The sequence below is a fragment of the Pagrus pagrus genome (genome assembly GCF_965226575.1).
Source record: "Pagrus pagrus genome assembly, chromosome: 11".
In the NCBI taxonomy this organism is placed as follows: domain Eukaryota; kingdom Metazoa; phylum Chordata; class Actinopteri; order Spariformes; family Sparidae; genus Pagrus; species Pagrus pagrus.
The window spans coordinates 7,879,931-7,894,574 of NC_140195.1; the positions used below are offsets into that span (position 1 = coordinate 7,879,931).

Here is a 14,644-nt window from a genome sequence, read left to right on the forward strand (position 1 = left end):
TGGGCTATGCTTAATCAGTCACAGGATGGCAGCGTGGCAGGAGAGGAGGGATGTAGAGAGAAACACAGAGGATAAAACAAAGAGAAATGACAACACAGAGGCAAGAAAAACAAGAGGACAACAATAAAAAAGTCAAAGTGGCAGAGTGAGACAGAAGTGAAGAGAAATGGTGGCAGTGGGATAAAACGTGAAGATGTATGAAGCTCGGGATGCACAACCGTAGAACAGGAGTTAGATATGACATCTCTGTTTCTTTTGGTCTTTAAATAGCGCTCCTTTCACTCAGTAGAGAAAACATGCACACATTCAAAAGAGCTGAAGCTCAGAGTACTCACCACCAGCTTTGGACTCCTCTTGGCTGGCACCACTCCTGCAAAACATCGGCAGAGAGACAGAGAGAGCATTAATGACCTGCTGTGCTCTTCCCTTGTCCCCTCTGATCAAAAAAACTCCCCAGGACGAACGAATGGACCCTGGTTCCTGCTGCAGAGCAGAGCGCAACTGGCCCAGCTGTCTCTCTCTCTCTCCCCTCCTCCTCCTCCTCTTCCTCCTCCTCTCTGTTGCTTTCTCTCTCTGAGCAACACACTGCGCTAGGCTGCTCGCTAATCCAAGTGATCTCCTCCCCCCTGTGCTGTATCCCGCTCCACTCGGCGCTCTCACCCGTGCTATTAGAAGAGGAGCAACTGATCTATCTGCATTACACAGGCTGACTTATGCTGCAGCAGCTCCGGACTGCCGGTCCGAGCTACAGGTCCCCACAAGCAGCCACGGACCCCCTCCCTCTAGTCCGCTTGCCAGCTGTCTCAAACCATGAGCTCTCCAGCAGAATCTCAACTATTACCCACTGAGAACGGAGCTCAGCAGCTCAAGCGTCATATCAAAGGAAAGCCTGAGCTTCTGCCTTACTATGCACATCTTCTGAGTAACTACAGAGCTGTTTCCTCTCCTCTCCACTCCCTCTGCTTTGCTCAAGGCTTACATTGAGAAGCTGATCTTCTCTCTCTGCCTTTTTCTTCCTTTTTTCCCTCCCCCTCCTCATCCTCCATGCAACATGACTTGTACTCTCTCTATCTGCCTCGATCTCTCTCTCTCTCTTTCTCTCACACCAGTTAACATACTGTAGAGAGTCACCAAGAAGATCAATCTCATTTGTGCTAATGAAATATTAATACTAGGAGCCAGTCGTCAGGGGAGAGGATTCACAGCATACCAGTGTAGGGAATAATCTACATTCCCACTTCAACCGCTTTATCTTCACATCCATCACAACCCCAACATTTGATTCATCACGTCGGTTCCTCTACCTCGAGCATATTAACACCGACCTATTCAGACTCCACTTGATTGTTTATCCCACACACTGCTTTCCAAGAAAACTCCTTTCCCTCCCTGATGCTTCTTTTCCTGCGACTTACCATACAGCTCAGTATGTTGAGATAAAAATAGACAAATGAACGCATAAATGACATGAGGCAGGGTCAGGACAAAGAGTTGCAGTTGCCAAGGCAATCAAGTAGTTCTGTATACAGTCACAGCAGTCTAAGTGAGCAGCAGCACATTTACATTAATGCCAGACTTTTGATCCAATACAGTGTCGTTCACTGTCATTTCTGCTACAGAGGCCGTCAAACATCTGATACCAAGCGTGCACAGAGAGAAAAACACAACTGGAACTATTAATAGAACGACATAAAGACATGCAATAACATGCGAGCATCCATCTTAGCCTCTTTCTGCTGCATTGGCAAAAAAATCATTAAATGTTAAAACTCTCTGTTGCTGCAAAGCCCCTCTCTCTACACGATTCATAATTTATCCTCGCTATTTTCCCCTCCCTCTCTCTCCCTCTCTCGTCTTCCTCAGATTATGGGGTGCCAGTTACTTGAGCAAGTGGAACATCTCCGCTGCTGATGAATGTTTGTGTGTGTGTGTGTGTGTGTGTGTGTGTGTGTGTGTGTGAGTCTGACCCCGGAATGACACACACACAGGAGAAGGTCAGATGTCAATAATAAGTGTTTCCCATTACAACAGCAGGTTATATGACCCAGATGCCCTAAATTACACAGTGTGGGAGGTCAATAAAAAGCTTCCACTTTGAAACAACCTCTGAAAATCTTCAAACTGGCAACGAGGTCGACATAATTACCTTCAAGTGTATAGAAATTGGATCTAACTATGGCCATATGGCTAATAAACATGGGCCTGGAACTGGAGGAGAATAAAGATTCAAGGAATGGACGTAGTTCGACCCAAACTCTACATTCATCCACAGCGTCAGCTAGAACAGCTGAATCAAATGCTGCACGGTGTGAACGCGTCTTCATGCATGATGCAGTCGTTAACACTTCCTCTGGCATTGTGATGCTGATGTATACATGCGATTCAGAGTTGATCGAGTCTGGCTTAATGTAACATTTATGAGCAGCTGAAGCTCGGCGAAAAAGAAATATGGGAATGGCATGTTCCTGCACACACGCAACTGTGTGGAGGCATCCTTGAATTCATGCATGCCATACAGATGTACTACCAACACAGTCAGGTATGAAAGAAGGTGAGCTTTTATTTATGCACAGCACACAGACATTGAAGAGTATGCAGGCACGCACAGACACACGGAGCATTTACATTATGCCCCGGAGCCATAATCCTGATATTTTTTACTCTGCTGAAGCTGCTGAATGACAGTAAAGCTCTGCTCAATACCCCACAACAGAGCGCCGCTGCATTTTAAAGACTGAGCTGATCACTGAGGATGCAAGATCGGCTTAATGTAAAGGCCTGATTTTATTATATCCGAGGCAACCTTCTTCCGGAATGATTAAGACTGTGCCCATTATCATTCAAATGAGACGGGAAGTAAACAAATCGGAAGTGAAAGCGAGCGCCGTCAGTTGTTCGGTGACCTTAACTGGCTCTAAGCATCAGTGTGGTGGAGGCTCATTTACTTCTTTTACAGCAGACAGTGGAGCACGACTATAATAACTATCAGAATTACACAGAAATGTGCTTATGAGGGAATTACTCAAGACAGGAAGCCTTAAAGACATGTTCATATTATCAATTGGCAATAGGAGCTTTAGTTTTTCTGTTCAGCAGCCTCTAAAATTTGTGTGTGCTGGTGATAAAGAAATGGGTCAGGCATTGCTTTGTCTTGATTAGGTTTCAAAAAATGTCCTTCAAGGCTTTCAAAAGAACTTCTCACACAGAGATTGAATTTTTGAGATTGAATATTTTTCAGTTTCCTGTTCAGTGTAAGAATAAAGAACAATGTGAGTTTGACTTGCTTGCGTGGTTTCAAAAGTGTGTATATGTGTGTGAGGGGGGATTTTTTTTCATCTTGGAGCAACAGCTCTGAAAAAGCTCGAGCTTTTACAAACTGAATGCGCAGCGTGATGAGTGGCCCACTGTTTCAATATGCTGCTGAAGCTGTGGCCTTGGTGGGTCTTTGCAGAGCCCACACAGAGCGAGAGAATGGCCCTTCCTCCAGGTTTTCTACATACATTGTTAGAGGGTGTGCAACATGAGTAATGTTCTCTTTTGTTGAGCCGAACCCGTAAACATTTGTCCCTGTTCTACTTATAAGATTGTCCTATTATCCGCAAGTCCTCTCTCTTCATCTACTCTAAATTATATTGTCCAACTCTTCCCCCTCCTCCTCGTCTGCTGCCATCATATTTCATTCCTGTACCTTCATTTCCTCTACATTTTATATCCCTTCTCTCTGTCTTTTCATTTTCTCTCTTCTTTCTCTCCGTCTCTCAGGGGACAGGAGCGCTGTGCACGATTGTCATGGCAACAACGATGGGAAGACAAGATGGGGGAGTCATAGCTGGCCTGGCCTCCTTTACAGGGGAAGATCCTGTGTGTCAAAACACCAGATGTTGTCTTTAAAATTTCATTGGTTTAATACAATTTCCAAGACTAGAGCTTTAGGTGATAGTAGGCAGTTTGAACAGGTAGATAATCACAAGAGCGCTGCAAAATCCCTGAAAGATAAAAATGGATGCTGCGCCTTCACACTTGCATTTCACACATTTGTGAAGTGTTGTTAGATGTAGCCATTGACAATGAATTAAAATAAACATCCAAGTTTGAAAATGTCCATCTGGCTTGTCAAGCTTTTTTTTTTTCTTTTTAACAACTTTCAGCACACAGTCCTTTAGCAGGTACTTCCTTCGTTACCACACCAACCTGTTCTACCTCTTGTCTTTTTTTCAATCGCACAAATTACATGTTGCCTTTCTCCCCACTTCTCAGGGCTCGACGACCACAGAAACGAAACTAAGAGACCATTTGCTGCGCATCCCAGACACCGAAATGTGGCTCTGTTCGTTTCAGACACACCGCTCTGCCATTGCACTGAGCATTAAGGTAATATGCACCACAGCCTTCTGCAAATGCTCTGTGACAAAACACATTTGAATTTTTACTTGTGAAGCTGTGAATGTATCTGAGATTAGCCACAAGCAAACTACTCTGACACTGCTCAGTTCAGAGCAATGCTGCCTCCTGGGATAAACTGTTGAGCTGGTGTTGTGTTTCAAAAGATGTTTTTTTTCCAATCAAAAACAAGAAGACAATACAGGCCCTCCAAGTACAAAAAAATGAAACGGGAAAGGAAATGTTTAAAGCCTTTCTGTATAATGGGTAGATCATTAAAAGGCAAACCATTAGGAAAGCCAACATGTTCTTAGTCAAGGCTCCAAACTACATGGTGTGGCTACACCTATTCAATGACCCAGTAACATAACAGGTTGAAAATAATGAAACAGCGAAATAAAAGGTTAAAAATATTTGTTGTTTGTTTAACTGATAAATAACCATTTACTAAAGTTTGATTAACTCTGAATTTACCATTTATTAATGAGGGTTATTATACAGTGTTACCAAAAGCTTCCCTTTGATTGAGTTTCTGTATTGTGTCCCCTCCCCTGACCAAAGGACTGCCTCCTATTGGCTGTTGCTACAACAGGAATAGCCACACCATCTTGTTTGTTGTTTGGAGCCCTGATAAAGACCTAGTGGTCGAAAGATGTTGACTATTTTAATGATTTGCTTTTTTCATGAAAGGCTTTTAAATATTTCCTTCCTTGTTGTTTTTGTGCCTTGAGGGACTCTTTCAACTAGTCATTACTTTTCCGAGATGTTTTTCTTTTCTACACAGACAACTCAGTTTGAACCTTTGAAGTTGAAGCTACTTTATTTTTGTCAGTGCTACAGACGGATTCACTCTGACGTTGTCGCTAACAACAACAGTCACTTCAAAGTAGTAAACTGCTGTAAGTGAAATGCTAAAAGCTTTGCTAGCAGCTTTAATCACCGACTAGCTGCTCGTTTGGGGCAAACTCAAGCAGTCATTCTCTTCAGTCTGTGGCCCAACTGGTAAATAAGGTCTCCGAACATTAGTGAAAGTGTTGTTATTAATGAAATATGATAGCATAAAACATGCATTTTAGATAAACGAGATGTAAACACTTTGAAATAACATCATGAAAAAAAGAACATTAAATTGTATGGGAGGAAATGCGTGATCTACCCGGAAGTCATTGTAAATAAACGGTGTGATTTGGTCTATAAAGATTGATTATAACACAGAATATTTTGTATGATTATAACTTCTGTGACACTTCTGTGACACATCTCAATCTACTACAAATTGGATATGAAATCAGAAAAATAACAATTACTGTGGGAGACAAAAACCAACTGTCATGTTTGAGAGAAAACAATCCCTGTGGAGAAACCTTGTGTGATGTTCTGTTTGTTTGACCTTGTGCTTTGAGCCCTCCTTTAAAAACTGCCTCTGCTGACTCTGAGTCAGACAGCGGAGATTGATGAGTCACAGATGAGCAGATTAAGGCTTCTTCTCCTCTAGCTGAAGTCCACCTTGTTCCTCCTCCTCCTCCTCCTCTCCTCCTACATCTCTAAAACCAATCCCCTCGTATACGCTCCCCTCGCTGAACTTCTCAGTGCTGTTCAGCAAATCTCACACTCTCTCCTCTAATCCTCCACCTCCACTTTCTCAAAACATGATCCCCGGTCCTCCTATTTCTCATCCTCAACTAGCTCTCTTCTTATCTGCTTTACCTTGCTCCTCTTAGCTCCCATAATTGTTGTTTGTGAATGATTATGCGCTAGCTGCAAGCGATCACTTGAAAGGTCACCGCATCATTCTCAGACAGAAAGCAGAGCACGCAAGAACTGTTATTGTCGAGTGCAGCTGCAACTAGCTATTGTTCTCAGCGTTGATTAATCTGTGATGTCTAGTATAGGATTGATCATGTAAATTAAATGGTGTAGTCAAGTCAGTTTCAGTTATATAGCCCAAAACCACAATCATTGAACGACATCCTCCTTCCTTAGACCCTCGATTTGAGTCAGGAAAAACTGAATAGTACAAAAAGTAGAATACGTCCGCAAATAATAAAACTGCCCGTCACAATTCCCCAGAACGCAAGGTCATGTCTTCATATTGCTTATTTTGTGTGCCTAATGGGCCATTGATATATGATATCAATATTGATATTAAACAAAAAAGAAGCAAATCCTCTTAATTGAGAGGCAGGAATCTTAATATTTGTTCTACATGTCACAATTCAAGGACCAAAAAATTGTTTGTCTCTCACCGTTCACTACTGTACATATTTTTTTCTAAAATAAGGTCCCAGATTTTACCACGTGTTGCCTGCGATTGTCAACTTTCATCTCCAAAACCGTAAAATGTGAGCTCAACATTTCAGCAAAGTTATGGAGCATCTTACATCAGACTCCTTTCCCATTTTGCATTTGCATCCTTCATACCAGATCCACATCTAAGGGCTGCGTATCAAACCTTAATACAGTGAGTCAGTTGTCTACTGTTGCTGAGAGCTTGCTTACTCTTCTTCACTTTTTCTTTGATCAGACAATTTTTTCATTTAAACCATAATCCTGCCCATTTAGAATTTTATGTCGGCTAAATAGTTATACAGCCACTGGTGTTTTGACGACATTTAACATTTTAGAAATGCGGCTTCTTTAGTAAAATTTCAAATTCCAAGCGATACTACATCAAACTATTAAGAAAGCAGTGTCGGTAATCTAAATACTGACTCCTGGCTGCCTGTGTTTGTATGAAGTTTCTGTAGTTTTCCTCATCAGTTGGCCATTCACCTGACCTCATAATGATGACAGGCCGGTGTCAAAGCTAAAAGAGATGATCTATGCTGTTGTCAGCCGCCCTGCCTGCCCCAGTGACTTCCTGTAGCCTCCATTACACTTATCCTCTCCTTTATTTTCCTCTCTGTCTTGCTCTTGCTGTCTTTGTACATCTCCCTCTATGCTCTGGTAGCAGGAATATCGCCCTGTATCCGTATCATTCTCTCTCTCTCTCTCAAGATACACTGTCACAGGCCCATAATGATGCTGACATTTAACACAATAAGGAGCGTTATTCCAGCAGCAGTGCACAAGGTCAACTCATTAGAGGGCATAATTGATGTTGGGTGCATATTCCAACCTGCCACTAATAGAGATCTGGGTCAGCTGGCATGGACTGCAATTTAACAACAATAAGGACCGGACACAAATGAGGGACCTCGAATGTCATTCAGTGTCAGCGTGGATACTTCACACTCGGGCAAACAATTTGTTTTGTTTTGACATTTCAATGAGACAAACATTTATCTCTGGGTCATTCCAGTGTCATGTGTGGCAACCAGAGAAAGTAGCACTCGCCGTTAAAAATCAGCATTAATAACGTCCGATTACATAAGCAAACACAAAAATAACAAACGTATAAGACAACAGAATACTCTCACTTGTTCATTCCAGATACAGTATTTTCAAAATAAAGTCACAGCCTTCACAACGGCAATTATCACATAGACAAAATAAGATGATCGCAAACGTGGACGCTGACAAAGTCTCTGAGGCCCAATTCAGCAGCATCCGTATTCATAGCAGATACGAGTCCCTGACCTAATGTGCTCCTCCTCCCCTTCCATCTCATTCATCCATCTCGCCTCTTTACCCAGCCTCCCACTCCTTCCCACACTCAGCTGCTCATCGACTGCCATGCTAACTCAGCCCATCGTCTCTGCGCCTCTCCTCGTTTCAGCCCATCCAGCCCGAGCGTTTTCATCCCGTCGCCCACTCTCTTCCTCACTTTTCTCTCCTGCTTTCTCATTGTGTCACTCTCTCCATGCCAACTATTCAAGCTGTTGTCTGTTCAGCAGACAACAGCGCATTCTTTTGTGCGCTTAATCACACATCCTGTCATGTCAAAACTTCACTTCCTGCATCTGTTTATCCGCCCCTGCTGACAAATATTTGACATCAAGATGTAATACATACCTCTTTGAACCAGCATGGTGACCTCGCTGCCTCGGGGACATTTGCTCAGCAGGTCCACCACTTGATTGTGGCTCATATTCTGGACGTTTCTCTTGTTGACCTCCATCAGAATATCTCCCTCCTTCAGACCACGGCAGCGTGGATAGTCCACTATCTGCTTTACCCTCTGCCCTCCTCCCGTCAGGCTGTCTGCGATGGTGAAGCCGAATCCCTTGTCGCCCTTCTCCATGTGGATAGTGATCAGCTCGGGTTGGGTAGCTATGGACGAGGCCAGGGTGACCACATCGCTGGAGTAGCCATGCGAGCTGTTAGACGTCACGTCGGCCGAGGGGCTGTGCGGCCGTGGCTCCCTCATGCCGTTAACGGGTCCGGCCTGGTTGGAAGGTGAATCAAACGTCTCTTGTCCGTTAACGATGATAGGTTCCTTGTCTAAAATCGCCACTGAGGTCACCAGGCTTGTGTTAGGGTCATCAGGGTCAAAGGGCAGCGGGTAGCCACGGCATAAGGCCAGGTCCACCATGGAACCGATGGGGATGGATTGGAAGATCTTCACCACCTGAGCGTGGGTGTAGCCCAGCACAATGGTGTCATTCACACTGACTATCACATCACCTGCACGAAGGGAAAATGACACATTAGTGATGCCATCGTTTACACAGTTACCAGCTATTTACTGGGGTTTGAAGTGAATAAATCAGGGTTTTTTCACACTGTAGGTGTTATTTATTATTACTCTCTAGATGTGTGAAATGAAGCAGGAACACTACCAAAAGAATGTATGCTGGGATATGATCTAACCCCCTGCAATCTTGACGCATGGCCCAGTTCTAATGTCCCCCTTAAACCCTGATCACTAAGGGTGTCAAAATTCTTCAAAACTATTAATTGTTAAATAAGTTTTAGTTTCTCAGACTTGTCCTGAGTAAACACTCTTTCCAAACAAATCAGTAAAGAATCACTGGTAAAGTTATCAGTTATGTTCAGTTTAGTTCTTCCCCCATGAGTAAAAAATCTTATATACCATATCCCAAACTAATCAATAAAAGATCTCTGAATGACCTCTGATACCGTCAGGCGTAGAGCCATTCAGTTGATCGTCTTTGTGCATTGCTGTTTTTTTTCTGTCTTCGGACGTGTGCATGTAGGCGGGGGTGGAGAGAAAAAATAAAAAGGTATAAAAGTCATGATTTCTCTGCCTCCGCTGCTGGAGTTTCTATTTAAATGCTAAAAAAAAACACTTTCACTGTGACCTCTGATTGGTTCAGTTCCACTTTTGTAACTCTCCACTCCATACATAGGAGAACATAAGAGAGAATGGCAGACCCTGATTTTAATTTCAGTGATTGAAATCGGAAGCTTATTTTGGAAAGTCGTGACACCTTTACTAAACACTGACCCTCACAGACATAAAAAACTTCTTCACATATTTAAGATAAAGCCAGAAGCAGAGATATCGCCTTGTTTATTTTATGCATTCTTCTTTCTCATCAAAACTTGGCACCTGCATTACCGACGATGCAACTCAACTGCAGACAGTTCGGGCCCATTCTGGTCTTTTCTGTTCGTAGCGGCTCGTGAAGCCTTGAGAAGTCTGGTAACCTCACTTCTGTCTAACTCGGCACCCCCAGATTTTTTTTCATTAGTCTTCGGCCCTGCCCTACTCGGCCTGAAATGACATCACTAGAGGCAATTTATCAGACTTCACACAGCCCCCTCTGGAGCCACAAAGGACTTTATATAACTCTTTTCATATTTTCAGAAGTACTTTCTTTGATGTGTAAAATTGGTGGAGTTCCCCCTTTGATGGACATCCCCTGTGATATCACCGTAACTGTGTGAGTGCAGGAGGGTGTGAGGGCTTCGAGCGCTGTAGGAGGAGTTGGGACAGCTCTTTGTAAAATCACATTACCTGGACAGAGACATTTCTATGCACAGTGAAGTGCAGGTGGCTGGTATTTCAGGCTGTATGTAGATCATTAAACAGGAGTTTTGATTGTTTGCTTTCTATTTCTAAGCAAAAACATGTAGTTGGTTCAAATCAACATAAGTTGGAGTCAGTTTCAAGACAAACAAGAACACGTACAGTATGCAGTGCCGGTTAGCGGCGTGTGCTTATAATGAACAGGAAAATGTCATCCTGCATGTTTGCTGGTGCAGTTCCTGTGTTTCAACATCAGTGCTTTACATAATGGGTTTTTTCCTGAAGCAAGGTCTGCAGAGTTGCAGACTTAAAGTATGGTAAATGTGCATGAATGTCTTAAAAATTAATTCAGAGAGCCCTTATGCACTTCCTAAATTCACGGTGGGAAAGCCCCGAGCCCTTATGGACTTCTCTGGAGACTGAGTGCATATGAGGGGACACTGGAACTGGGCCAAGTAGCAGCACAGAAAGTGGATGAACGTAGTGGAGGGACAATACTGTGTGTGTGTGTGTGTGTGTGTGTGTTGTTATATGAAAACAGTGCCCCCTGTGGATGGTGGTTGTGTACTGCACCTGTCTCCATCTTGCCATCCACCGCTGCAGGCCCGTCCAGCACCAGACTTTTGATCTGTAGAAACTCATCCGGCTCATCACCTCCAACCACAGTGAAGCCGAAGCCACGACGGCTCTTCTTCAGCTTTGTGTTGATGAAGGTTCCTTTGAGCTCTGCTGGGTTTCTCGTGAAGAAAGGCTTTCCTCCTGCAGAGCGTCGGAGAAACAACTCTTAGCCTTGTGTCCAGTCACATATTCTACATTCAACATACCTAAATAATGTTTTGTAGATATGATGGTTATCAGAGATAAGGATCATACTTCTGCTTTCAAAATGTAAGTATGCTGTCTGTCTGGAAAATGGAGGACCAGCTGCGAAAGTTAGATGTAGTAAACAAAAGCCAAATCAGATCACTTCTGTTGTATCTTGTGATATATCTTTGGAGACATGACAGAAAAAAAAATCAAGCTGTAGTAAAGAAGGAGATTTACGTTTGGCTCCTGCAGGGCCGGGAGGTAGAGTTGGTGGGACCTGCGGGTCCCTGTAGGTCTCCAGGTGGTTTGGAGCATAGTTTGCTAACGGAGCCGCTGCTGAGGAGTGCTCCTCTATCCACTCTGCACGGACACAATCACACACAACACGTTAATGGAAACACACTCAACATAAAAGATGTATTTACATGCCACACACATGCAAACGAATAAACACTTAACAGCAAGACAGATACAGACACAGAGCCAATATTTAAGCAGATACTACACATGTTGCCATTTGTTTCACCTCAACTCTAAAATTGTATAACTTATTTTAGCAGCTTCGACCAGTGTTATATGTTTAAAGTAAGTACTTTTGTTAGTGTTGTAATTCTTTAATAAAAAAAATTGATCATGCATCATGAAAAAAATTCAGAATTGTGAATGTAGTCACTCCTATAATCCTTTGTCTTACATGTATAATCAAGCAACTCTGTAAATGTTCAGAGGGCTTTAAAGGTGTAATTTGTAGAATATGGCCAGAATTTGAAGGTAGCTCCAAAAACATATGGGACTTCATATCCCCAGAGTAATCAACAACTGCTGCTCTTTGCTAGCTATCCTTGGCCTTTGCTAGCTACCGTTAGCTAATTGGCTCATGGCTCAGTTGGCTGTGGAGCCAGCGGCCCCCAGAGTTTGTCTGGACCGGGAACTCAAGCTCAACTAGATCTGGCCACCTGATGTGAGAGTGAACACGGCTGGGCACCGAAGTGAGACTGAACACAGCCTCCAAGACCGACTGAGGTCAGTCTGACAACAGGGGAGACAGTACGGAGATGATTTACAGCAGCTCTTCGGGGATGACAAGACACGGCAGGCAGGTACGAGAGAGGCGTACGGCGGGAGAGAAGCGGCAGAGAGTCGGGCATCAGCAGTGGGTGAAAACGGCGTGTAGAACTAGAATACTTTCACATCTTACTCTGTGAATTGAGGATTAATTTTGACCAACCCAGAGGTGATTGTGGAAAGACAAACCAAGACTGTTATATTTAGTTTATGTCGAGTTGGAATGAAGTGTGTTTTATGATGAATCAACGAGGAAATGAAGCTCGTCTTAGTTCGGTAAAAGAAAGAGACATGAATTCAGAATGTTTATGGCTGTATTTCTCTGTTTAGTAGGAAAATAGAAGTAAGAGTATTTAATTTCTTGACATTTTGTGAGTTTATTTTGTTAATTTTTTACACAACCAGCTGGCATTTATCTACCAGCTAAAACTACGGAGGCTATCAGACTATCGCTTCTTGCCGGTGCAAAGTGGTATTACTGGATGGGACTTCAGTAGACATCTCCACAACACAATACATAAGCATCTTTGACATAATGTCAACTCTCTATTCATAATTTTAGCTCAATTTTTTTATGTTTTAAACTAGAATTCTGGCCATATATTACAAATCGTGTTACAAATTACAAATTGTGAAGTTGTCATGGATTCAGTTAGTTAGCTGAGGGCTACAACTAGAGCCCTGTTTTTGTTTACTCAAAGCAAATTTGCGTTTTGTTTAGGCAAATTGGCTCTATAAAAGGTCTGCCAAATTAGCTATCAGCAGTTCCTGTTTGCTAAGTATCCAGGGATGCACAGACAACTATCACTGGATTCCTTTAATACTGCAGAAAACTTAAAAACATCATGATTCTCAGGCAAGTTCTGGCCTCATAAGGAGAATATTTTTTTAAGAATTTCGAAGCAGATTAATGGATGTTTATCTGCAATGGACATTGGGTATGATAGCATCGTTTGAGAGTGGAAGTCACACTGAATCTAAAAATATGTTGTTCAGTTTTTGTGTGACGCAAATTGCAGCAATTGGGGCACCGAGGGTTTTTAAAGTACTTTAATAGCCCCCATTAGCTGTTCATCTCAGCTGCTGCAGCTTCCTCATCTCTTCCTCGTCTTTTCATTGCAAAGCAAATTAAATGATAAAATACACGATGATGTACAGCATTTATGATTTGAAATTGTATAAATTAAAACCTAAACACCAAAGACGACACCGAGGCTTGGGCCAGCTCTATTTTAGGGAATCGAGATTGTCACATTTTTGTGACGTCAAATCACGGAAGAGAGAATAGCAGTCTGGCCCAAACCCGGTACAGCACTGGACGAACAAGAAGGACATGACGCTCACAGACATGAAGAAAGAAAGAAATGGTGCCGTGCCAGGGCAGGAAACGAACCTCGAATATACCGCTCACCTTCTGGAGGCTGCGGCTGCTGCTGCTGCTCCAGGATTTTCCGACGCCGCGCCTCCAACACTGGGTTCTCATACTGGGTCTTCCTGTTTATATGACTGAGGCGGGCGGACAGATAGGGAGAGGAGAGGAGACAGGTCAAGATTGATTAGAAAATGAGAAGTAATGAGTTATGGTAAGTCAAAGCTCCATCAAATGTGCTCTTATCAACGTGAGGTTTCAGCCTCAGATTCACTGAAAGAGAGAACAGATTTGAAAGACGGTCTGTAATTTAGGGTGTCTCAAGGTCCTTAAAAGGCTTTTAAAGTCATTGGATAGTGTTAAATTTTAATAACTGTCACATTTAAAAAAAAAATTTTTATCTGGACCCTGAGTTTGTATTGAAGTGAATTGAAAACCTTCCTCTACATGGGATCACATATATACTACATGAACATACACTTACTGCGATTGCTGAGTAAGATAAACAAAAAATGATCTTGGAAAAAGCATTAACTATCAGTGTGATCCCCGTAGACACCCTGTAATATGAAGAAACCCTGTTTTTCTTTGTGAGGTGATGTGTCCATGAGGCAATGAACTTACTCTACATAGTACACCCCATACACTGGGTCTTCTATCCTTTCCCATCCTGGAGGCAGCTCTGAAAAACAGAGCACAACATTAAACACAGAATAACAACCGTTTGAACTCGGTCATTAGCAGAGCTGAGTGAGAGTGCGGCCGATTGACTCCCAACGTTTAGTGTTTTATGCTGCAGTTACAGTAGATGTCTTTCATATGTATTTGCAAAGTTTTAGTTGATTTGATATCGCTCTCTCAAGTAACATTTCTAAATATGGCAATAGAGGGTCAACATAAAATGTGGATGTTTTTCTCCACAGTTTTGAGTGAGATTTTGGATCTGTTGTGTTAACATTCTCTTTCTGGCATGTCATCGTGCTGCTTTTGAATTCTCATAAATTCTCTCCTCTTAAAACTTAACAACTGTGTCCATGTATAGTACCTTTGTGGCCTGTAATGCTCCTTTAATAATGTCCGTTAAATTTTAAAAGTAAATGTTTCAAGGCCAAACTGGCTCCTTGTCAATAATTACCGATCCACTCAGC

General features: G+C 42.7%; 1 protein-coding gene and 1 long non-coding RNA gene across 16 annotated transcripts in view; one reads left to right on the forward strand and one right to left on the reverse strand.

Moving 5' to 3' along the window:
• LOC311265176 overlaps positions 1-14,644 on the forward strand; it is a 91,048-nt gene that overhangs the window by 43,147 nt on the left and 33,257 nt on the right. For 2 of the 5 annotated variants that reach the window (XR_014623548.1, XR_014623549.1), the window contains 2 exons: positions 4,258-4,371; positions 10,797-10,872. This is a non-coding gene — a long non-coding RNA (uncharacterized lncRNA). Of the gene's footprint in view, positions 1-4,257; positions 4,372-8,518; positions 8,606-10,796; positions 10,932-14,644 lie in introns of those variants that run through there. The other 3 variants (XR_014623547.1, XR_014623550.1, XR_014623546.1) reach the window with 3 other exon arrangements.
• The window catches only part of LOC311265159 (membrane-associated guanylate kinase, WW and PDZ domain-containing protein 1-like), a 106,276-nt gene that overhangs the window by 20,645 nt on the left and 70,987 nt on the right, over positions 1-14,644 (reverse strand). For 9 of the 11 annotated variants that reach the window (XM_084366516.1, XM_084366518.1, XM_084366514.1 and 6 more), the window contains 6 exons: positions 14,121-14,178; positions 13,521-13,633; positions 11,300-11,422; positions 10,829-11,014; positions 8,335-8,946; positions 336-370 (listed from right to left, as the gene is read on the reverse strand). In XM_084366516.1, coding sequence (XP_084222642.1) covers positions 336-370; positions 8,335-8,946; positions 10,829-11,014; positions 11,300-11,422; positions 13,521-13,633; positions 14,121-14,178 — 1,127 coding nt within the window. The remainder of the gene's footprint in view (positions 1-335; positions 371-8,334; positions 8,947-10,828; positions 11,015-11,299; positions 11,423-13,520; positions 13,634-14,120; positions 14,179-14,644) is intronic. The other 2 variants (XM_084366515.1, XM_084366519.1) reach the window with 1 other exon arrangement.